The sequence below is a fragment of the Trichomonas vaginalis genome, chromosome V (genome assembly GCF_026262505.1).
Source record: "Trichomonas vaginalis G3 chromosome V, whole genome shotgun sequence".
Classification (NCBI taxonomy): Eukaryota; Parabasalia; order Trichomonadida; family Trichomonadidae; genus Trichomonas; species Trichomonas vaginalis.
In genome coordinates, this window is record NC_067207.1 from 25,237,581 (window position 1) to 25,262,506 (window position 24,926).

Genomic DNA, 24,926 nt, shown 5'->3' on the forward strand with positions numbered 1-24,926 from the left:
TTGCAAACAGCAAAGATCTTAAGACATTCAAATTCAAAGTTCCAAAAGACACAGCAGCAGGTGAATATGAAGTCAAAGTCACAGCTACAGATGGCAAGAAGATTGGAACAAAGAAGTTCACAATCACAATCGAATAACACAGTTCTCACAATCTATTTCGAACCAAAACTTAATGCCACATACAACAAAGGCGACAAGGTCAACTTCACAGCTGTCATCAATGATCCAGATACAAACTTCGATAACAAGTTCACTGTTTCTCTGTTCTACAACGATAAAGTCAAGAAGACGATCACATCAACTAACGATGCAGGATTAGTCAGAGTTCCACTTGATTTCACCATCCCAACAACAGAAACAAACACAACAGCCGAAATCAAGATCGTAGTCACAACACCAACCGAATCCTCTGAAAAATTAACAAATATCAACATCTATCAAGATGTTATCGCAAGTGATTCTGCAACAGGAAAGATTGCTACAAAGGAAGCTAAAAAGAAGACCGCCCTTGTTGCAGTTCTCTGTGTCTTAGCTGTCATTGCTGTTGTTGTTGCGGTAGTCGTTATTATTCTTTGGCTGAGAAAATAAAAAAATTCGGAGAATAAATTAAATTTTATGCTTTAAACACACTTTTTAAAATTACTTATAAATTATCTTTCAACAAGTTGAAATTACTCAATCTAGGATTGTTTTTCATGTGAAATTCTTGTTGTGCAACTAAATCTTAATTGCCAACTTGGAATAAAGATCATAGAACAAGACAAGCTTTTTTATAAATGAAGCATCTAATTAATAAACATTACTAATAAATTTTTTTTCAAATGATCCCATAACATAAGTTACCAATTGATGAGTATATAATGCTGCAATGATATCTTCCCATCTCAAAAATAAAGGAGAATGAATAATGACTCCCGTTTGTTACTATAAAAAATCTGCCAGCTAAAAAAACAGTTATTTTGTCTCATTACTCATCAGATTTATTCGTTTTTCTTGACATTATCATCAAGGGTCCATCAATATATAATGACATATGGATGTGTATATACAGGAATTATAGTTCAATTTTCATGGCTAAAAATAAATGACAAGAAGTAGAATGTCAGATTATTTCAAAATTTCTGACATACATAATTAATGTGAAATTTTTAAAATTATATATTGAACTGGAATTTTCGAATGAATAAATAAACTCAATCATTAAATTTGACACAGATAATAAGTAGTCATTCAGATTTGCATCTATTATTTTTAGTTATTAAATCAAATTGAGCATTTTTTATTTGAACTGACATTGGGCAAAGAACTTTCAATTTTATAGCTTTTTTATTTTTTATTTTTTCACAAAAAATTGAGAGGATCATCTTGACATTATACAAGGTGATTATAACTATAGAAAATCAATCATAAGGTATAATAATATGAAATATTATCGATTCATATGTATAGATGACTTTGAAAAACGACTCAAAATGTTTCTGAAATATTTATATTTGAATACTTTTATAAAATCATTTTACCATTTTTTTAAATGTTTTCCATATTACTTGCACAACTTTCTCTTTCAGTTTCAGGCAAAGTTGTTGGGGATAATTCGTACATGATTTATGATAAGGACGGAAGGGAGAATTATGAAATAATTAAAGAACCTTATACAAAAGTCAGAATAGATGGTGTTACAAAAAACATTAAAGAAGCCACTGATTTAGGCTACTCCGTTGAAATTTATAATGATGAAAATTCAGATTATGTTATTATTTCACAGACAATTACCAACAAAGGCTCAACGGAAAAGAAAATTGACCTTTGCACAGCATTGAATTTAAAAGATTCTATAGATAATGTTGAAGCATCATCCCTTACAAACTTTGGTTATTATCTTTGGTGGGATCAAACAAATGATCTGACACTAGTTCTGCAAAATCATCCTTGGGTTACAGATATCAGTGCCCAAGACTTTGGAATAGAACCTGAGCCAAGATTCTTCACGAACAATGAGAAAATTTTAGAATACGACTCTGGATTTCCTGAAATTCAATGGATCTCATTCTCATGGCTCAACAAGTATATCCAACCAGGAAAGTCTATCACACTTTCTTACATGTTTTATGAAGAGACATATCAACCGCCATTACTTAAACTTGATAAATCTCTGATTTCAGAAGAAACAGATTCCACTGAAGTAATTCAAGTAAAGGGAAGTTTTTATTTCTTAGTTGAACCATACACGGTAGAAGCAGGTTGGGAAATTCATGATTCAAAAGATAAGATAATCAAATATGGCAGCCTTGGCAAATTTACAGTTTCAGAAAAACAAACAAGTATGGATTTTGATGTGTCAATCACACCACCAACAGAACTTGGAAAGTACACATTATATGTTTACACATATACTAATGGTCTTGGCTCATTGCTTTATGAAGAATTCACAATTACAGTTGTTCCACCAAATTATAGACCAAAGTTATACATTGTTCCATCTGAATACCTATATTACATTCCAGATTCTGAAGTTTCTTTCTTGGCTTCAGTCTACGATCAAGATTCAGGTGATAAACCACTCACAGCAAAGGTTTTCTTCAACAATGCAGAAGTTGCAACACAAGAAGTTGCAAACAGCAAAGATCTTAAGACATTCAAATTCAAAGTTCCAAAAGACACAGCAGCAGGTGAATATGAAGTCAAAGTCACAGCTACAGATGGCAAGAAGATTGGAACAAAGAAGTTCACAATCACAATCAAGAATAACACAGTTCTCACAATCTATTTCGAACCAAAACTTAATGCCACATACAACAAAGGCGACAAGGTCAACTTCACAGCTGTCATCAATGATCCAGATACAAACTTCGATAACAAGTTCACTGTTTCTCTGTTCTACAACGATAAAGTCAAGAAGACGATCACATCAACTAACGATGCAGGATTAGTCAGAGTTCCACTTGATTTCACCATCCCAACAACAGAAACAAACACAACAGCCGAAATCAAGATCGTAGTCACAACACCAACCGAATCCTCTGAAAAATTAACAAATATCAACATCTATCAAGATGTTATCGCAAGTGATTCTGCAACAGGAAAGATTGCTACAAAGGAAGCTAAAAAGAAGACCGCCCTTGTTGCAGTTCTCTGTGTCTTAGCTGTCATTGCTGTTGTTGTTGCGGTAGTCGTTATTATTCTTTGGCTGAGAAAATAAAAAAATTCGGAGAATAAATTAAATTTTATGCTTTAAACACACTTTTTAAAATTACTTATAAATTATCTTTCAACAAGTTGAAATTACTCAATCTAGGATTGTTTTTCATGTGAAATTCTTGTTGTGCAACTAAATCTTAATTGCCAACTTGGAATAAAGATCATAGAACAAGACAAGCTTTTTATAAATGAAGCACTAATTAATAAAATAACATTACTAATAAATTTTTTTTCAAATGATCCCATAACATAAGTTACCAATTGATGAGTATATAATGCTGCAATGATATCTTCCCATCTCAAAAATAAAGGAGAATGAATAATGACTCCCGTTTGTTACTATAAAAAATCTGCCAGCTAAAAAAACAGTTATTTTGTCTCATTACTCATCAGATTTATTCGTTTTTCTTGACATTATCATCAAGGGTCCATCAATATATAATGACATATGGATGTGTATATACAGGAATTATAGTTCAATTTTCATGGCTAAAAATAAATGACAAGAAGTAGAATGTCAGATTATTTCAAAATTTCTGACATACATAATTAATGTGAAATTTTTAAAATTATATATTGAACTGGAATTTTCGAATGAATAAATAAACTCAATCATTAAATTTGACACAGATAATAAGTAGTCATTCAGATTTGCATCTATTATTTTTAGTTATTAAATCAAATTGAGCATTTTTTATTTGAACTGACATTGGGCAAAGAACTTTCAATTTTATAGCTTTTTTTTTTTTATTTTTTCACAAAAAATTGAGAGGATCATCTTGACATTATACAAGGTGATTATAACTATAGAAAATCAATCATAAGGTATAATAATATGAAATATTATCGATTCATATGTATAGATGACTTTGAAAAACGACTCAAAATGTTTCTGAAATATTTATATTTGAATACTTTTATAAAAATTTTTACCATTTTTTTAAATGTTTTCCATATTACTTGCACAACTTTCTCTTTCAGTTTCAGGCAAAGTTGTTGGGGATAATTCGTACATGATTTATGATAAGGACGGAAGGGAGAATTATGAAATAATTAAAGAACCTTATACAAAAGTCAGAATAGATGGTGTTACAAAAAACATTAAAGAAGCCACTGATTTAGGCTACTCCGTTGAAATTTATAATGATGAAAATTCAGATTATGTTATTATTTCACAGACAATTACCAACAAAGGCTCAACGGAAAAAAATTGACCTTTGCACAGCATTGAATTTAAAAGATTCTATAGATAATGTTGAAGCATCATCCCTTACAAACTTTGGTTATTATCTTTGGTGGGATCAAACAAATGATCTGACACTAGTTCTGCAAAATCATCCTTGGGTTACAGATATCAGTGCCCAAGACTTTGGAATAGAACCTGAGCCAAGATTCTTCACGAACAATGAGAAAATTTTTAGAATACGACTCTGGATTTCCTGAAATTCAATGGATCTCATTCTCATGGCTCAACAAGTATATCCAACCAGGAAAGTCTATCACACTTTCTTACATGTTTTATGAAGAGACATATCAACCGCCATTACTTAAACTTGATAAATCTCTGATTTCAGAAGAAACAGATTCCACTGAAGTAATTCAAGTAAAGGGAAGTTTTTTTTTCTTAGTTACCATACACGGTAGAAGCAGGTTGGGAAATTCATGATTCAAAAGATAAGATAATCAAATATGGCAGCCTTGGCAAATTTACAGTTTCAGAAAAACAAACAAGTATGGATTTTGATGTGCAATCACACCACCAACAGAACTTGGAAAGTACACATTATATGTTTACACATATACTAATGGTCTTGGCTCATTGCTTTATGAAGAATTCACAATTACAGTTGTTCCACCAAATTATAGACCAAAGTTATACATTGTTCCATCTGAATACCTATATTACATTCCAGATTCTGAGTTTCTTTCTTGGCTTCAGTCTACGATCAAGATTCAGGTGATAAACCACTCACAGCAAAGGTTTTCTTCAACAATGCAGAAGTTGCAACACAAGAAGTTGCAAACAGCAAAGATCTTAAGACATTCAAATTCAAAGTTCCAAAAGACACAGCAGCAGGTGAATATGAAGTCAAAGTCACAGCTACAGATGGCAAGAAGATTGGAACAAAGAAGTTCACAATCACAATCAAGAATAACACAGTTCTCACAATCTATTTCGAACCAAAACTTAATGCCACATACAACAAAGGCGACAAGGTCAACTTCACAGCTGTCATCAATGATCCAGATACAAACTTCGATAACAAGTTCACTGTTTCTCTGTTCTACAACGATAAAGTCAAGAAGACGATCACATCAACTAACGATGCAGGATTAGTCAGAGTTCCACTTGATTTCACCATCCCAACAACAGAAACAAACACAACAGCCGAAATCAAGATCGTAGTCACAACACCAACCGAATCCTCTGAAAAATTAACAAATATCAACATCTATCAAGATGTTATCGCAAGTGATTCTGCAACAGGAAAGATTGCTACAAAGGAAGCTAAAAAGAAGACCGCCCTTGTTGCAGTTCTCTGTGTCTTAGCTGTCATTGCTGTTGTTGTTGCGGTAGTCGTTATTATTCTTTGGCTGAGAAAATAAAAAAATTCGGAGAATAAATTAAATTTTATGCTTTAAACACACTTTTTAAAATTACTTATAAATTATCTTTCAACAAGTTGAAATTACTCAATCTAGGATTGTTTTTCATGTGAAATTCTTGTTGTGCAACTAAATCTTAATTGCCAACTTGGAATAAAGATCATAGAACAAGACAAGCTTTTTTATAAATGAAGCATCTAATTAATAAACATTACTAATAAATTTTTTTTCAAATGATCCCATAACATAAGTTACCAATTGATGAGTATATAATGCTGCAATGATATCTTCCCATCTCAAAAATAAAGGAGAATGAATAATGACTCCCGTTTGTTACTATAAAAAATCTGCCAGCTAAAAAAACAGTTATTTTGTCTCATTACTCATCAGATTTATTCGTTTTTCTTGACATTATCATCAAGGGTCCATCAATATATAATGACATATGGATGTGTATATACAGGAATTATAGTTCAATTTTCATGGCTAAAAATAAATGACAAGAAGTAGAATGTCAGATTATTTCAAAATTTCTGACATACATAATTAATGTGAAATTTTTAAAATTATATATTGAACTGGAATTTTCGAATGAATAAATAAACTCAATCATTAAATTTGACACAGATAATAAGTAGTCATTCAGATTTGCATCTATTATTTTTAGTTATTAAATCAAATTGAGCATTTTTTATTTGAACTGACATTGGGCAAAGAACTTTCAATTTTATAGCTTTTTTATTTTTTATTTTTTCACAAAAAATTGAGAGGATCATCTTGACATTATACAAGGTGATTATAACTATAGAAAATCAATCATAAGGTATAATAATATGAAATATTATCGATTCATATGTATAGATGACTTTGAAAAACGACTCAAAATGTTTCTGAAATATTTATAATTGAATACTTTTATAAAATCATTTTACCATTTTTTTAAATGTTTTCCATATTACTTGCACAACTTTCTCTTTCAGTTTCAGGCAAAGTTGTTGGGGATAATTCGTACATGATTTATGATAAGGACGGAAGGGAGAATTATGAAATAATTAAAGAACCTTATACAAAAGTCAGAATAGATGGTGTTACAAAAAACATTAAAGAAGCCACTGATTTAGGCTACTCCGTTGAAATTTATAATGATGAAAATTCAGATTATGTTATTATTTCACAGACAATTACCAACAAAGGCTCAACGGAAAAGAAAATTGACCTTTGCACAGCATTGAATTTAAAAGATTCTATAGATAATGTTGAAGCATCATCCCTTACAAACTTTGGTTATTATCTTTGGTGGGATCAAACAAATGATCTGACACTAGTTCTGCAAAATCATCCTTGGGTTACAGATATCAGTGCCCAAGACTTTGGAATAGAACCTGAGCCAAGATTCTTCACGAACAATGAGAAAATTTTAGAATACGACTCTGGATTTCCTGAAATTCAATGGATCTCATTCTCATGGCTCAACAAGTATATCCAACCAGGAAAGTCTATCACACTTTCTTACATGTTTTATGAAGAGACATATCAACCGCCATTACTTAAACTTGATAAATCTCTGATTTCAGAAGAAACAGATTCCACTGAAGTAATTCAAGTAAAGGGAAGTTTTTATTTCTTAGTTGAACCATACACGGTAGAAGCAGGTTGGGAAATTCATGATTCAAAAGATAAGATAATCAAATATGGCAGCCTTGGCAAATTTACAGTTTCAGAAAAACAAACAAGTATGGATTTTGATGTGTCAATCACACCACCAACAGAACTTGGAAAGTACACATTATATGTTTACACATATACTAATGGTCTTGGCTCATTGCTTTATGAAGAATTCACAATTACAGTTGTTCCACCAAATTATAGACCAAAGTTATACATTGTTCCATCTGAATACCTATATTACATTCCAGATTCTGAAGTTTCTTTCTTGGCTTCAGTCTACGATCAAGATTCAGGTGATAAACCACTCACAGCAAAGGTTTTCTTCAACAATGCAGAAGTTGCAACACAAGAAGTTGCAAACAGCACAGATCTTAAGACATTCAAATTCAAAGTTCCAAAAGACACAGCAGCAGGTGAATATGAAGTCAAAGTCACAGCTACAGATGGCAAGAAGATTGGAACAAAGAAGTTCACAATCACAATCAAGGAAACACAGTTCTCACAATCTATTTCGAACCAAAACTTAATGCCACATACAACAAAGGCGACAAGGTCAACTTCACAGCTGTCATCAATGATCCAGATACAAACTTCGATAACAAGTTCACTGTTTCTCTGTTCTACAACGATAAAGTCAAGAAGACGATCACATCAACTAACGATGCAGGATTAGTCAGAGTTCCACTTGATTTCACCATCCCAACAACAGAAACAAACACAACAGCACAACAGCCGAAATCAAGATCGTAGTCACAACACCAACCGAATCCTCTGAAAAATTAACAAATATCAACATCTATCAAGATGTTATCGCAAGTGATTCTGCTAAAGGAATTCTTACAACAAAAGAAGTTAAGCAAAGGAAGGCACTCATTGCCGTCCTCAGTGTCTTAGCAGTAATTGCAGTTCTTGTTGCCATTGTCGTTATTATTCTTTGGTTTAGAAAGTAAAAATCACGGATTTTTTATTGTATTTATTAGGGAATTCATAGGATAAATTCATCAAATTACTTAATCACAATATTATCATGAGTAAAAAGTCTGAACGATGCAATGAAATCCGCACAATCAATTTTCTTCAACAATATTGAAGCATTCAAGGAAAAGTGGAGTATATATATACTGAATTTGATTCAGTTTCTTTTATATGATGCTTTATTAGTAAATATTTCATAAAAACTTTTTATGCTTTACCGACTTTATTGGATTTTATTACACCACATAATTCACAATAACCATTTGGAAAACACACGAATATAATAGTTTTAACTCTTTAATTTTCAAAATATAAAAAAATTTAGTCAAATTCCGTATAAATTAAACAAATCACCTCCAAATCATATTTATTAATAGTGATTAAAAGTAAAAGACAAAAATAGGTGTGTCAGATTTTTAATATCTTTTGAAACCAATTTTTCTCTACCGATTAAATAATGGATAAATTACAAATTCTAACATCCCAACTGCGGTGATGCTTATATTGAGATTCTTTCAGAGGATTTTTTTTGCCTCTGGTTTTTGTAAAAATATTACCAAGCAGTTTTATAATGAATATTATTTTTGGAGTAAAAAGATTGAAAAGATTATTTGAATTTTCTGAGAAGGAATAAAAAATATTATTTATCAATTTTTGAAACAAAAAACTTTATTCAAATAATCGGAATAAGATACGCGGTCAGATCTATCTGTAACTTAGTAAATAATGGATTGAAATGAATTTTTTACTGAATAATTAAACTCAAAGATTATTTATGACAGCGATAATTAAATAAGGAGAAATTTCATAAAGATTAAGATATAGTGTTCTTATTTTTAGGTGCTTAAACATATATACTGCGTTTCATACATGCAATGACATTGGCAGAGAACTTTCAATTTAATTTTTTATTCTTTCACAAAAATATAAGAAATTCAAAACATTGAAAATTGAGAGGATCATCTTGACAAACTATAATATGATTTTAGCTATTGAAAACAGACTATAGTGCACAATGGTCTGAAATATTATCGATTCGTAAGTAAAGATGATTTTGAAAAACGACTAATAATACTTTTGAATTACTTTATTTTTTTTTGAATGCTTATTTTTGTAAAATCATATTATCATTTTTTTAAATGCTTTCCATATTACTTGCTCGATTTTCTCTTTCAGTATCAGCCAAATCCACTGGTAAGTATACATATATGCTCTATGATGATAGCGATTCTAAAACTGTCGAAATAATTGATAAACTTTGGACAAAAGTTAAAATTGATGGCGTTACAAAGAACATTGATGAAGCAACAGAAGTAGATTATGCAGTTGAAATAGAAAATCACCCTAATTTATTACATACACTTGTAAAACAGACAATTACAAACAAGGGTACTAAAGAACAGAAAATCGACCTTTGTACTGCCTTTAAATTCAGTGATATAGATAGTAAAGTTGATACAATAACTGTTCCAATGATCTTACAATCGTTCTCCAAAACCACCCATGGGTTTCAGATATCAATGCCCAAGATTTCGGTTCAAATGATGAACCAAAGTTTTTCACAAACAATGAGGAATTCTTATATGCAACAGATGAAATGCCTACAATTCATTGGCTTTCATTTTCATGGCTTAACAGATACATTCAACCTGGCCAGTCAGTAACATTCATTTACATGATTTATGAAGGCGATTATCAGCCACCGTTTCTCTACCTTGACGAAGTTTTGCCAGATCAAGAAGCAGATATAACTGAAGATATACCAATTACTGGAGTCTTTGCATATATTATTCCAGGTGATCGTGTAGAAGCATATTGGCAATTTATCGATTCAGAAGGTAAAGTTGTCAAACAAGAGAGCCTTGGAGAATTTACTGTATCAATAGAACAGATGTTCATGGACTTTGATATCAAGATCAAACCACCTACAAAACTTGGCCAGTATATATTAAGAATTAATGCATATGCTGAAGGAACCGACTCCTTGGTCTATGTTGATTATCCATTTACTGCTGTCCCTGCTAATTATAGACCAAAGTTGTATGTTCTTCCTCCTGAATATGTTTATTACATTTCAGATTCTGAAGTTTCTTTCTTGGCTTCAGCATATGATGAAGATTTAGGTGATAAACAACTCACAGCAAAGGTTTTCTTCAATAATGAAGAGGTTGCAACACAAGAAATTGCAAATAGCAAAGAACTAAAGACCATCAAATTCAAAGTTCCATCCAATACAGCAGCTGGGCAATATCAGGTTAAAGTTACAATTACTGATGGTAAAAAGATTGCCACAAAGAGATTTATCATTGTTATCCAAGATAATACAGTTCTCACAACTGCATTCGAACCACTAATCAACAAAACATACAATAAAGGTGATAAACTCAATTTCACAGCTGTTATCAATGCCCAGATACAAACTTTGATAACAAATTCAGTGTTTCACTCTTCTATAATGATAAAGTTAAGAAGACAATAGAATCATCTAATGAAGCAGGATTAGTTAGAGTCCCATTCGAATTAACGATCCCTAAAACTGAAACAAATACATCAGCAGAAATCAAGATTAAGGTCACAACACCAAATGAATCTGCCGAAAAATTTTCAACAATCACCATTCATCAAGATGCTGTTGCCACAGATTCTGCAAAGGGAATTCTTGCACAGAAGGAAGCTAAAAAGAAGAAAGCTCTTATTGCAGTTCTCTCTGTCTTAGCTGTCATTGCCGTTGTTGTTGCAGTAGTAGTTATTATTCTTTGGCTAAGAAAGTAAAAAATTACGGAATTTAAGTAAATTTATTTTCATTTATATTATGATTGAAATAATAATTATGAAAATATACAGTATATATTATGAAATTTGAGAGAAAGCTAAAATTTTCTTTAGATATGTTTTTTAATTAAAAATTATATTTCACAATAAGATAGTTATTTGTGATTAATATTGACTTAACGACTTCCCCATTTTGCAAACTTGTATTCCCAAAAATAATTGATATTATCTTAAAATCATGAAGAATACCACACAAAAAAATGTTCAACTCTTTATTAATAAAACACGAAAATTCCGCAAAATTTAAATTCCAGAGGATTTTGAAAAATGACTAATTCGCACATTTCTACATTTTGCAAATTTTTCGAATTATCTTTATAAAATATTTCCAAAATATGATGACGTAAAAAATTAAAATGATTATTTTATTTCAGTTTTCTAAAAATACAAAAGTTTATATAAATGCATTTTGAATAGCATTAAATCGGAGTATGTTTTACAGTCTAAACCGAAGGGAAAATATTTAGGGTTGTTAAAAATATCAAAAAAAAAAAAAAAAAAAGGTAGTGGGGCTTCCAGGCACTTCGTGCCTTCTAGCCCTGAAGATGTTTAGTATAAATGAAGTTCTTATATACGGGTCTTCCAGGAGCTTTTCACAAATTATATATGTTTTCATGTTTTGTCAAGACTTCTTCGTAATGAGTGTAAATGACCCAAAAATAATGTTTAGGGTAGAAGGTTAGATCTAACCTCTTTTCTAACCTCTTTTCTACCCTCTTGAATTTGTCAAGACTTCTTCGTACATGTTTTGTCAAGACTTCTTCGTAATGAGTGTAAATGACCCAAAAATAAAGTTTAGGTGAAGAGGTTAGATCTAACCTCTTTTCTAACCTCTTTTCTACCCTCTTGAATTTTCAAGACTTCTTCGTACATGCTTTGTCACTTTTCTGTCACTTTTCGAGTAAAAATTTTTATTATTATATATAAATGAATTTTACAAAACCACCGTTACCGTTCTTTGGAAATAAGAGTAGATGTAAAGATATTATATTGAGAGAACTTAAGAAACTACCGAATGGTCTAACATTTGTAGATTTGTTCGGTGGAAGTTTCTATATATCCCATTTGTGCCATATAATATTCCCAGACTCAAAGATTATATGCAATGACTTCGACAACTATATGGACCGTCTCAAACATATACCAGACACAAACAATATATTGAAAGAGTTAAAAAAAAGATACCTATAGGTAAGATGGAACGTATACCATTAGATAAGAAAAATATTGTGAGAGAGGTTTTGAAAAAAGCAGAATATATAGACTGGGATAGTATATCTGCTAGACTATTATATAGTGGTGCTATAAGAGTTCATGACATTGAAACACTTATGTCAAAAGTTTTATATCTTAACTATACAAATGTTTTCAAAGAGGACATAGAAAAATATATTGAGGGTATAGAGTTTGTGAGATGTCATTGGACAGAGTTGTATGAAAAATATAAAGACAAGGAAAATGTTTTCTTTATAGTGGACCCGCCGTTCTATAACACATGGGATTTTCAATACCAAGTAGACTGGACTTTGAGAGACTCTTTAGAAACTTTAGACGTTATACATAACCATCCATGCTTTTACTTTACATCCGATAAAAGTGGTTTGGAAACCGTTATGAGATGGTTAGAAGATATACATGACTATGAGTTTATATATGACAAGATAGAATATGAGAGAGGTCCTATAAACTGGAGAAAGTGTCATAACAAAGAAATTTTATTAGTAAGTAAATGTGGTTTGAAATAGGACTACTTGTTTTAGGTTTTTTCCATTGTGTCATTTATTTATTTGACGTGGCAGAAAAGTACAGAGAATATGAAGATGAACCAATGCCTGCAAATGTTCAGTATATGTACTCGTAAGAGATATTTTTATCTAATATTAAATGGACGCACAGAACTTAGCGAATGCACAGCAACCTGGACAACCAAACCCAGAGAATATTCCAAATGAAGTTAGAATACAAACTGCAATGGCAAACTATGGTCAAGTGCCAACAGATGTACAAATGCAAACTGCCATGTCAAATGACGCTGCGTTAGGTTTGCCACCATGGTATGCAAATATGAGATGGAAAGAGTTTTATACAAACCCTGAAGTGGGATATAAACAACTCTATGCAGATGACGCGAACACAGGAGTTGACCCAGAATATGTTTTCTACCAGAGGAGAAACAGAATGTATGAGCTCCAGTTAAAGAATGCTATGGAACTCAACAGGAAACGTAAGAGACTAGGTGGACATTAGATTTTTACATATAGTAAAATGGGTTTCTTCAGTAGTATTGGAAACTTCTTCAGAAGAGTTGGAAGAGGTATATGGAATGGAATAAAATCTGTCGGAAGAGGAGTATGGAACGGTGTCAAAAATATTGGTAAAAGAGTAGGTCAGTTCGTTGGTATTATACCTAAAGACCCTGAACCAGAAGAGCAAGCTCCTGTTATACAACAGCCTGAACCTGCACCACAGTCTAGTTGGCAACCTCAACCGTATTAAAAAATTATATTTTTACCGTTCGATAGTAGTTGTATATGAAACTAAGTTCTAAGTAAAACGCATGGTATAATGGAATTATTCTTTTTCTTCCATCTGTAGTAAACCATACTTGAAAGTCTGAAATACTTCCACTTGGTGGTTCGTATAACTTTGTAGGTTTTTCGTAAAAGTCATTTGCCAAGCATAAGAAAGAGTTTTGCGCACAGAAAATGAAGCATGAACAATAATAGCATCTTGGTCGAAAATATTTTCATATGTTCCATTAGGGTTTTCGACTTCATAATAGTCCGGGTGTACTGGATATGCTGCAGGCTGATTTAACATCCTCATAAATCTATACCATGCCAAGTTGTTATATTTTGTAGAAATATAAACGTTTTCTCCAAGGTCTTCTATTCTATTGATTTTAACAGTTGCATTTTTCCTGTCATAAATAATATCGAGATGGTATTCTCCCTCGTCAATGTTATACTGGTTTGCATATTCGATATAGATATCGTTTATTTTTTCTTGAAAAGCTTGAAGAGTTGTTTCTAAGTTTACAAGCAAACTAACTTGTAAAAGTTTTCCCTGTTCAAATTTCTCATACATACGTTTTTCTTTGTTATAGTATCGAACTTCAAAACCGACCGTAAATGGGAAACCATGTATGGCTTCTGAAATGAACTTCATTCTACGAAAGCCAATAGCTTTTGTGACGGATGGGTCTCTTAACCATCTTAATGGGTAGTCAAAACGATAGCCTTCATGCTTTACGGTATCTGTCTCAAACTTTTGACCGACATTAGTAAAAAGTTCATCTAATGGTTTAGTTGTAGCAACTCTTGAATTTTCTTTTTCTATTGGAAGCATATTTTATCTATAATAAAAATGTCGAAAGATATTGCTTCCATGAGAGAAATACAACACAACCGACAACTCATTATACAAGCTCTAAATAAGAACACAACAAACTTTTCAAACTATTCTAAGATATCTGAGTCATTGAAAGAAGGAAACTTAAAACTGACATTAAACCCAATGACAGATGAGTTTCTGTTTCAAGACAATAAGAACCATACTGTCTGTATAAATCCAACAAAAGGAACTTTAAACGAGAAACCTATAAATGAACTTCTTTTGAAAGCAGATGTTGACAACAAAGCTGACAAAGAATATGTAGACGATGCAATAGCAAAAGAAGAAGAAAGAGCTAACAATGCTTATGCAACAAAAGAACATACTCATCCTGAACTAGCAGACAAAACATATGTTGACAATAAAATGTCAAGTGAAGTGACAAGAGCTGAAAACGAATATTCTAAAAAGACTCATACACATTCTATATCTGAAATAACAGACTTAAACGTTAGCCTTGAAAATAAAGCGGATAAGGACTGTGTGGCTGCTGCGTTAGAGAAGAAAGCGGATAAGGAATATGTGGATGAAAAAGATAAAGAAATTATAGAAAGGGTTGAATGGTACCATGAACGGACAACAAAGATTTTAAAAACTAAAGCCGATACAGGATGGGTTTCAGGATGTTTAGACCTTAAAGCGGATAAAACTTATGTTAACGATGAGTTAGAGAAGAAAGCAGATAAGACTCATACACATACAAGTTTTACAACTGTTGCTATAGAAAGTATTGAAGGAACGGTTGAAGAAACTGGTGGGATGCATTATATTGTAAACCTCCTAACTTTCCACAAGGTTTAACATCGGATGACGACATAACGACGATGAAAAACATTAGATGTAAAGATGTTTATGTCATGAAGGATGAACATAATATTAAATTCACTGCTCAAGATTTATATGACAAGAAAGCAGACAAAACAGAGCTTCAAACATTAAAGACAGAAATACTTCAAACATTGTATCCTATAGGCTCTATTTATACGTCAATGAACTCTACCAGACCAGAAGTAGTACTTGGTTTTGGAACTTGGACTCAAATAGTCGACAGGTTTTTGTATTGTGCAAACTCTTCAAAGGAAACAGGTGGAAGTAAAACGATTTCAGGTGAAAATTTACCTGCACATAGTCACTACATAGATTTAAGTACATCTCAAGCAGGTTGGCATAAGCATAAATTTTGGGATTGGTCAGCAATGAAAAAAGGTAAAGGATATGATGTTAAAGACGACGTTCAGTTTGCTATAAATTGTTTCTGGGGTGACACTCAGGGAGATGGAAACCATACACATCGCGTTTCAGGATATACGCAAACAACGGGACAAAGTAAAGACTACATGCCACCTTACATGACAGTTTACGCATGGTATAGAAATGCTTAGTCGTCATTTTCAACTTCTTTAGCATATTCGTCAGGAGTTGTCTTATATTTGTTAGGAACTGTCTTTGAAAGTATACCACCTTGAACTTTGACAAGTTTGAAACGAGGTCTGACAATAGTAGTTTTATCTTCTGCTTGCAGTGTGTACATTTTGCCATGTTTGCCTAAAACTTCATAATATTCTCTTGTATACTTTCTTCTATTTTTACGAACACGAATGTGAGTACCTGTCGGGTTCCCATTGTTGTCATAGTCAATAGTATTTTCATATGGGTCGCGTTTAGGTATTTCTATTTTTACTTTGTCACCTTTCTGAAGTTTGAAGCCCGGCATTCTTTCTTGTTTGTCTCTTTTGACTAAATTATTAAATATATAGTCTTTCTCTAAGTCAGGGTTGTTTTTCATTTCTTCGGGGGAGTGGTTTCCCAAACCTTTTTGTTTACGGTTATTGTAAATATTTAAAACTTGTCTCATCTTTGCCATGGAGAAGTGTCTATATTTGTCGTCATATGACATTTCATTTGCTTCACCACCTTGTGGTTGGTTTAAGTCTCTTAACATTTTTATACAACCGTCAATGACACCAAGAGCAGAATGGTTTTGGTCGACAATGAAATATTGGTTTACATTTTTTGAACGCAGATAGTTTTTTACATCATCTGATTTGAAAGAACTTTCACAGTCAGATGTCAGTTTTGTTGGATGGTATTTGTCAACGAATATTGTCAAAGCTGCTAAGATATCTAAAATATTTTTGGACTGTAATGGTATGGCTTCACAGTATCTTGTGTTTTGACCAACAAATATTAACCAGTATGGTGGTCCATCTTCTCTATACCTCGGAATGTTTTCCAAGATATCCATAAACCAAGCATTTGGTGTTGAACTAAAGATTTTTATCATGAGTGCTTTCTTTGTCGCTTTAGAAACATAGGGGTCCTTGTTTGGATTCGTCATTTTTACCCTATAAGAAATGGGTTTATTTGGCGCATTAGCAGGAGTTGCATCCAGATTTTTACCCGCAGTGGGAACAATAGCCAGAGGTGCATTTGGAATTGGAAGGAAGATTTTGAGTACATTAGGTATACTGAAAGAGAAAGCACAACCTATTATACAAACTGTACAGAAAGGTTGGGAGGTAGCACGAGATGCAACAAATCTTATTCCAAATCCTGAAACAAGAGGAAAAGTTCAAGGATGGATGGACAATGTAGGAAGACAAGCAGGAAACTATCGTATAAAAAGCAAATGACTACTCATAACCCAAGCAGGACACTATATGGCCAAGGTGAAAGTTCTTTAACAGAGGATATAACCTATGCACAACATGGGTAAACAATAACCAACCTGCAACCGCTCAAAGTGGGGAATGTAAATTTTTTTACTGAGATAGAAATGAACATTACAGCATTGAGACAAAATGGGTTCAAATGGATTTGTCGCTTCCAGCGTTACAACACGTGTTTGTCAAGTTCTTCCATAACCTCACGAAGTTTTAGACCGACTTAAAAAAACAAAACAACCAGTTGAAAACACAACCAAACTAAAATTTTTACTGAGATGAAATGACCGAAGAAGTTGACGTTTAAGATTTGACACCACAAACAAAAGTTCAGAAACCATTGTCAAAACCTGTCAAAAACTTACAGAATGAAGAAAAATTCATAATAGAAATGCCAGGTCTGGATACACCCCTAACTATCAAAGTCACTTTTCATAGAAATGGAACGGTAGTAATCTCAAAAAAAGAACAGACTCTCACAATAAAATATTGAAGTCTGAGGAGTTTAAGAAAACAGATGGAAAAGTTTAAACTTCATGATAAAAAAAAAACAGAAGCCGTGCCAAGAAAAAAACCAGACAAAAGAAACAAAGCAAACGGAGTAACACCGAAAAACACGCTAGGATATAGCAACAGTTTTTTGGTGATGAACTGGCCAATGTTTCGAATGGTATAACGAATGCGACAATGCCATTAGGAGGTCAGAAATAGTTACCTTACGAATATACAACTGCTGTTTCTTATGGAAATGTAGGTGAGTTTGGAGAAGGTTCTTCAACAACAGTAGATATTGCATGCGACAGGTTTCATATTATTTCTATTGACAACTCATTCTTATACGTGGACAAGACATTGAAATAAAACCTTCTGCCAAGTTGTCTGACAAGAAAGGTTGCAATGGAATTTTCTATGTCGGATACCAATATGCTCCAGAAGTTTTCATGGGATATAAGATATATTCTAACTCTGACTTAGTTCAAACAGTAACATGGGCAAACTATGAATGGTTCGCTTTGAGAAACTCAGTACAACCACAAGCTAGAGAACAAACAGACCAGTATGCAACTATGAGAAAATAAGAAGACTTGACCCTAACGTTCCAGAGTTTATGTTAACCTTTCTGGACAAACTGCAGCAGCAGTAACCAAAGTAAAACTGAAACTTAGAGTTCCTTTGTCATCTTTCCTCATCTTCAGGTTTTTAAGATAACTTACCAAACTGGGCAGGAAAAATTTCTATTGAACTTACTCCAAGCAAAAATAATTAGTCATTGCACCAACACAAGACCCATTCACTATTACTGTAGCTGGAACTGGTGGAGCAAGTTCTGTGACTTTTGCCAAAGACAAAGTTGACTTAGACTTTGGTTTCTCAAACTTCAACACTGAAGTAAACTATTATTTCAATGCTGCTGGAGATGCTTGGGACCCAGTTAAGTTCACATGCGAAAAGTTTGAATGCAAGAGAATAGAAAGCAGACTTGCCGTTTATATGTTGGATCCAGATATTTCAAATGCTTTAGCTGCCAAATATATTGCAGTTCCACTTATGTTCCCTATACACCAAATATCTGTCAAAGACTTTGCAGTGAAGTTGGAAACCAAAGTGCTGACCCAGGTGCAAGAACAGATATTGCCTTTAACAACTGCAATGAAACATGCAGATACTATGTTTGTACTGTTCAGACGAACTATAAATGACTATTCTTGTTTCTACAACCCTGGTATTAAATATCATATAAAACATAGATGGCAAATATTATCCAAGAGAAGAATATTCTACAGTTGAGGATATGAGGTCATACAACTTGACATTAGATGCTATGAAACTTAACAACAACTCACAACAACCATTAACCTGAAATGCAAAGTTCTATTATGCCATATGTGAAAGTATGGACTCATACAGCGAGGTCAAAAAACTCAATATACAAATGGAGACCGTTTCAAACTTTTGGCTTGGCATTCCATTTGCTGACTCAGAAGACTTTATGGGTGGTATTTCAACTGTTGGTACAGTTCAAATACAAATATACTGGTGACAGAGACGGTCCAGATGAATTGAAAGCAAAGAAGTTTACAAAAACAATAGCACTTTTCACGGAAGATGCTCTTTTGAAGATTCGTTCGATGAAACCTGCTGGGGCTCCTCAGATTGGCATAACGACAGCTTCCATCGAGCAGATTTTGGCAGCAGGTCAGTAAGTTGTTCTTGAACTGACTTCTCTCCGTCAAATATTGACAGTACGCCAGTTTTGACATAATATTGTATTATAAACTTTCCTTTAGAAATATCTGTAAGTTTTGAAGTTATATTTTTGTCTGCTTCAAGAACTTTCACCATTTCAGTTATACCAACTTTCTTTGCTTTATGAAAATATTTTGGTTCAGCAAAGACTGCTATTCTATAACATTTTCCATTGTTTGTGTAAAGAACTATTTCTGTCAATGAACTTGTATTGTTTGTGTGTGTAACTTTGTTCTGCTTCAATTCGAAGAGATACTCAAATACGTCCATCTTTTTATTCTAAGTAAAATGTCATTTCCGAAAATAGAAGCGTAAGTGTTTTCAAAAGGTTTAATGGCGGTGGCAGATGTGAAGTTAAATTCACCAACTCAAACAAACAGTCAAAGTGTTGTTGTCAATGTCAAAGACAGAGATGTTGAAGTGGGGAAACCATACGAAGACGAAGATGGTATAACAATTGTTTGTAAAAAGAACCAACATATCCTGAAGTTAGCAGAGACTTAAGTTCTGTTGCAGATATTCGAAACGACTACCAACAACTGAAAGACAAACTTCAAACTCAGGAGAAGATTTGTCAAGCTTTAAGTATAATGTTAAACTTGGTCGAACACAACCCTGTAAAAGTGAACTCATATGTCATTGCACCTCATGTTTTGAAAGAACTATTGAAACTTTTGACAGAGGCAGACGATATAAACATCAAAGAAATAGAACCCGACATTAGTTGCTGTGGTGTTCATATAATGTCATTGACAAGATATACGTTATGAAAGGAGGTGAAACGTTGAACTTAAAATATAGTTTCCCAGACGTTATAAAAATATTTGACGACCACAACATTTCATTAAAATTTATTTGCTAAGTAAAAATGTCAAAACTTCTTGAAAGATGTTTGAAGAAAAATAATATAGACTTTATTTCATGTAAAGGACTTTACACACTTTTGAACGATATGAAAGACCCTGTTTTGTTTGTTCGTGTAGACAAAGGAAAGTTCTATGTCTTTACAAAATATTTGAACTTCTTAGACAGAGAACTTCAAGAAACGCCATGTGAAAGTTTAGATGAAGTTCTTCTCCACTTTCAGAAAAACTTTTAAATATATATAAATGGCAGAAGACATAATGGTTTATACTATTACGACTAAAAACCCTGAGTCATATAATTCTATAACAACAAACTTACAAAGTCCTCAAGGACGATATTGTAAACTAACCTTAAACACAATGACGACTAAAGCCTGTTTTGCTCTTTTGACACCAGAAGATTTTATTGTTGTGAATGGTAAAAAATACTCCTTTGAAGATACTTACTCAGATATACCACCAACAGGTTTTGTTGACTTATTTAATACTTTAAGTACGGGTGTAACATGTGCTGCAACTAGAGCAGGTTTCATTATGTTTGGATGTCCGACTGAGTTTACTATAAACGATATGAGCTATAATACAAAACTTATTTCTGGTTTTTTACTACCAACAGTTTCCTATAACAGGAAAAGGTGTCATACAAGGAATGTCTATTCCATTGACTTTAAGCACACCAATCTTATATATTGTTTCAAACTTAGGTTCAAAGTGTTATTCGAATGTCGACAGAAACTATTATGACCAAAAGATACTTATGCGTATAAACAATACTTTCTCTGCTGGTTTGCCTATTGTTCATTCGAATGCAGAATTTTCAACCTTAGTGAACTCAAACACTTTGGCAAGTATAACGTTGACATTAGTTGACGCAAACTTTGTTCCTGTAAAACTTTTATGTCCTATGTATTTGTCAATGACGGCAGAAAGTTTCGAATTGGAAGATGCAACTGGTGAAAGTATTGTATTACAAGAACAACTTCAACAACAAATAGCTCAAGAACAACAAATGCAACAAATGAACAACAAAGTCAAGAATAAAAAAATATTATTTTTTATTTTTATAAAAATGTACAGAATAGATGTTTCAGTTTTTATGACTTCCAAGCGTTCAGAAATATGTGTCCATTTCGAGACTATAACAAAGCAGTCGAAAATTTGAAACGTTTAGTCATTTATGTCGACTCTGCCCCAGAATGTTATGTCATGAAAGAATGGGATGTTGTCTTTAACAAACCAAGAGCAACAATAGTTTCAGAACAAGAATGTAGACAGAAACTTAAGAAAATAAAAGTCGTACAAGTTGGCATGAAGATGTTAGATGCTTGGGATATCTTATTGTCAAAGTTAGAAGATTTTTCAGTTCGAGGTATAAAGTTCTATACACCTTCTCCAAACTTCTATTCTATCTTCACTGGATATAAATACGAACAAGTAGAATGGAAACACAGTATTATAGAAGCTTGGTTAGACCATGTCAAAGAAATTATATGCAATGGAAACGAAAAGGTTTATGAGTATATCTTATGTTGGTTTGCAAACATCTTACAACATCCAAGTGCTAAAAATGAAACTGCTCTCATTATAATTGGAAAACAAGGAACTGGTAAGAATACTTTCTTTACAGATATCTTATGCAAACTGTTAGAAGGTTATTCGAACCCTAATATGACAAACTTAGAAAACATCTGTGGCAAGTTTAACTCTTCAATTGAGAATATGAAACTTATAGTTTGCAATGAACTTCAAAGTATAGATACAACAAAAGTTTTGAACTCAGATGCTTTGAAGAGTCTTATAACAGACAAAGTTGGAGTTGTTGAAAGAAAATATAAAGACCAAAGAGTTTGTGAAAATGTTGCAAACTTCATTATGGTTTTCAAACAATGTTGTTCCGATGAAGTTAGAAAGTTCTGACAGAAGATATGTAGTTGTCAGAACGTCAGATTCTCATATGCAAGATACAGAATATTTGACGCTTTGTCAGAATGTTTGACATCTGACTTTTACAACCACTTGTTCTCATATTTCATGACATTAGATATTTCTAAGTTCAATCCAAGACAAATTCCACATACCGAAGAGAGACAAACATTGTTAGAAGCAAACAAGAGTGTATATGAACTGTTCATAGATGAAACTGACTTTGTGTCATTAGATGAAAGGTCATTGTACGATTCGTATAAACAATATTGTCAAGAATATGGTTATATGGCAGCGTCTAAACGTACATTCTTGGCAAATGTCAAAAGTCTTTTAGATGTTCAGAATGGTGTATATACAAAGAAAAATTTTTCTGAGTAAATTTTAAAAAAAATATTTTTTATCCGATAGAAAAGATGACGAAATTCATCTCAGTAAACAAGTACATGACAGAAGTCAAAGATAAGTTAGCTCCATTCACATATTTGAATGTTTACTTCTACAATTTTGAAAAGTCTACATTTGACAAAATTTGGAACATTGCACCAGTTAAGTTTGCTATTGTGACTAAAAATGGTGCGAAATTTGAAGACTTAGACATAGAAGGTTTGTTAACAGTCAAAGAAAATTTTGACAGAAAGTTCTCAAAACTCGAAGAAGGTAAAGCATACAAACTTGTTATACCTTATGAACCAAAGAAAGCAGACGACTATGAATATTATGAGTCTAAGATAGTTGAAGTTCAAGGTAAATTGGGTAAAAAGATTTTAGAGTCTAAGCCAGTGTTTACTCCTAAAGAGGAAGAGAACATTGACATTGACCCAGAAATGTTCTAAAAATAAAATTTTATTTTTACATGTCAAATTTCTTTTTCTCTGGAACTGGTTCAGGTTCTTTCTTCTCTTCTTCTACTTTCTTTTCTTTCCTTTCTCTCTTCTTCTTCTTTTCTGGTGGAGTTATGTCAAATTTCTCAGAACCATATTTATGTAAAAGTTCTTTGTCCTTTAATAGCTCTTCTATTCTGTTTTCTATTTCATCTTCAAGAACAGCGCATGTGCCTTCTTTGCATTCTAAGAACTTTTGTTGGACTTCATCTTTCCAATCGGCGTCATCTCTGTCAACAAGTCTGTCATTGACAAATTTTAAGACTGCTCTTTGTAATGTTTTATGGTTCTTGTCATATTCCCAGAAACAGAACTTTAGAACAAATTCACCTTTCTTGTTTACACTATGTAAGATTTTATGGTCGACAGATGTTTTGCTGTCGAAAAGTTTGTCTCGAATATAGATAGCGAAATCGCTAGACATTTTCAAAAAGATAAAAATTTTAATTTTTCTAAAAATATGTTAGAAAAAAAGTTTGCTGACATTGACAAGAAATTTGAGAATGTTTTAAACAAGAACAAGAGGAAGTTGGAAAATGCTCAGATAAAACCCATACATGACAATTCTTATTTGCTCAGAATGGTATAACAGGTTCTAATTGCACCACCTGGGTCGGGTAAGACTTTCACTTATCTTAAAATGGCTGCACAGCAACAAGAACTAGATGAGAAGAACCCATTCTATGAGTTAGTTGTTATTTGTAGTACTTCTGGTCAATTTGACCAAACCGTCAATTCGTTCAAAGATATTATAAAGAAGTCTAAGTTAGTATGTATAAAAGACTCTGAGTTGTTAGATTGGATAAAGAAGTACCAAAGAAGAGTTTTGAAGTATAATGCTATAAATGAGTATATAAATTCGAAGTTTAAAGACCCAAATGAGGAAATGCAGAGAATATTAGAGAAGAAACACTTCAGAAACAAACAGAAAGAGATAGAATACATTTCGAAGAAATTGCAATCTTACGATTGGAAGACTTACCCTCATAGATGTCTTCTTATCTTAGATGATTTCGCCTCTCATCCTTTGTTAAAGAACAGAGAACAAGATATGTGTCGAATTCTTAAGAAGCTCAGACACTTTAACATCTCAGTTGTCATTTGTGTACAGACAGCAAAGAGTTTAAGTAAGGATGTAAAGAGAATACTTACTGACATTATACTTTTCCCCGGATTGTCCGAAGACGATTTCATGGAACTTATGAAAGAGTCCATGGCAGGTAAGTTTGACAGACATGAACTATGGGAGAAGTACAAAGTCATACAAGACCCTCATACTTCTTTCAGAATTCATATCTACGCAAACAAAGTTCAAATTGTAAAAAGTCAAGCTTGAAAAATCTAAGTGTTTAGTCTTAGTAAGTCTGTTGTGGTGCTGGGGCTGTCGGTTCTTCTGGCTTTGGGGCTGTCGGTTGGTGGTACGTACGGACATTCGTTTGTGTCCTGTCGGAAGGAAGAACTTTTCCTGTCGGAAGGAAGAACTTTTCCTGTCGGAAGGAAAATATTTTCCTGTCGGAAGGAAAAATTTTTCCTGTAGGAAGGAAAATTTTTTCCTGAAGTTCGACCAAAAAGTTCTCAATTTTCGAAAATTTGAATGTTTTTTGGTCGGACAACTGGAAAAATTTTTCCTGTAGGAAGGAAATTTTTTTCCTGTAGGAAGGAAAATTTTT

General features: G+C 32.7%; 9 protein-coding genes and 1 pseudogene across 10 annotated transcripts, besides 1 other annotated feature; 8 read left to right on the forward strand and 2 right to left on the reverse strand.

Annotated features, from left to right (window-relative positions):
- Positions 1-1,531: 1,531 nt before the first annotated feature.
- Positions 1,532-3,199, forward strand: TVAGG3_0399610 (uncharacterized protein; the record flags this gene model as incomplete). Its single annotated transcript, XM_051232670.1, has 1 exon — positions 1,532-3,199. One exon carries the CDS (start codon positions 1,532-1,534, stop codon positions 3,197-3,199), a length of 1,668 nt encoding a protein of 555 aa, XP_051102400.1.
- A 1,928-nt stretch (positions 3,200-5,127) lies between these two features.
- On the forward strand, positions 5,128-5,805 carry TVAGG3_0399620 (uncharacterized protein; the record flags this gene model as incomplete). The annotated part of the gene is made up of 1 exon (XM_051232671.1): positions 5,128-5,805. One exon carries the CDS (start codon positions 5,128-5,130, stop codon positions 5,803-5,805), a length of 678 nt encoding a protein of 225 aa, XP_051102401.1.
- A 1,513-nt stretch (positions 5,806-7,318) lies between these two features.
- TVAGG3_0399630 (uncharacterized protein) lies at positions 7,319-7,875 on the forward strand (the record flags this gene model as incomplete). The annotated part of the gene is made up of 1 exon (XM_001281876.2): positions 7,319-7,875. A coding segment is annotated over one exon (557 nt), but the record flags the coding sequence as incomplete, so codon positions are not given.
- Positions 7,876-10,123: 2,248 nt separating this feature from the next.
- TVAGG3_0399640 (uncharacterized protein) lies at positions 10,124-10,927 on the forward strand (the record flags this gene model as incomplete). The annotated part of the gene is made up of 1 exon (XM_001294849.2): positions 10,124-10,927. The coding sequence occupies one exon, from the start codon at positions 10,124-10,126 to the stop codon at positions 10,925-10,927; it is 804 nt and encodes a 267-aa protein (XP_001294850.2).
- An 827-nt stretch (positions 10,928-11,754) lies between these two features.
- Positions 11,755-24,926: part of a mobile genetic element that runs on past the window's edge.
- Positions 13,252-13,527, forward strand: TVAGG3_0399660 (uncharacterized protein; the record flags this gene model as incomplete). Its single annotated transcript, XM_051232672.1, has 1 exon — positions 13,252-13,527. One exon carries the CDS (start codon positions 13,252-13,254, stop codon positions 13,525-13,527), a length of 276 nt encoding a protein of 91 aa, XP_051102402.1.
- Positions 14,152-14,628, reverse strand: TVAGG3_0399670 (uncharacterized protein; the record flags this gene model as incomplete). The annotated part of the gene is made up of 1 exon (XM_051232673.1): positions 14,152-14,628. A coding segment is annotated over one exon (477 nt), but the record flags the coding sequence as incomplete, so codon positions are not given.
- TVAGG3_0399680 lies at positions 22,169-22,753 on the forward strand (annotated as a pseudogene). Its single transcript has one exon. A coding segment is annotated over exon 1 (585 nt).
- TVAGG3_0399690 (protein of unknown function, DUF4108 family) lies at positions 22,789-23,208 on the forward strand (the record flags this gene model as incomplete). Its single annotated transcript, XM_051232674.1, has 1 exon — positions 22,789-23,208. One exon carries the CDS (start codon positions 22,789-22,791, stop codon positions 23,206-23,208), a length of 420 nt encoding a protein of 139 aa, XP_051102404.1.
- On the reverse strand, positions 23,225-23,680 carry TVAGG3_0399700 (uncharacterized protein; the record flags this gene model as incomplete). The annotated part of the gene is made up of 1 exon (XM_051232675.1): positions 23,225-23,680. One exon carries the CDS (start codon positions 23,678-23,680, stop codon positions 23,225-23,227), a length of 456 nt encoding a protein of 151 aa, XP_051102405.1.
- On the forward strand, positions 23,897-24,592 carry TVAGG3_0399710 (protein of unknown function, DUF4106 family; the record flags this gene model as incomplete). Its single annotated transcript, XM_051232676.1, has 1 exon — positions 23,897-24,592. The coding sequence occupies one exon, from the start codon at positions 23,897-23,899 to the stop codon at positions 24,590-24,592; it is 696 nt and encodes a 231-aa protein (XP_051102406.1).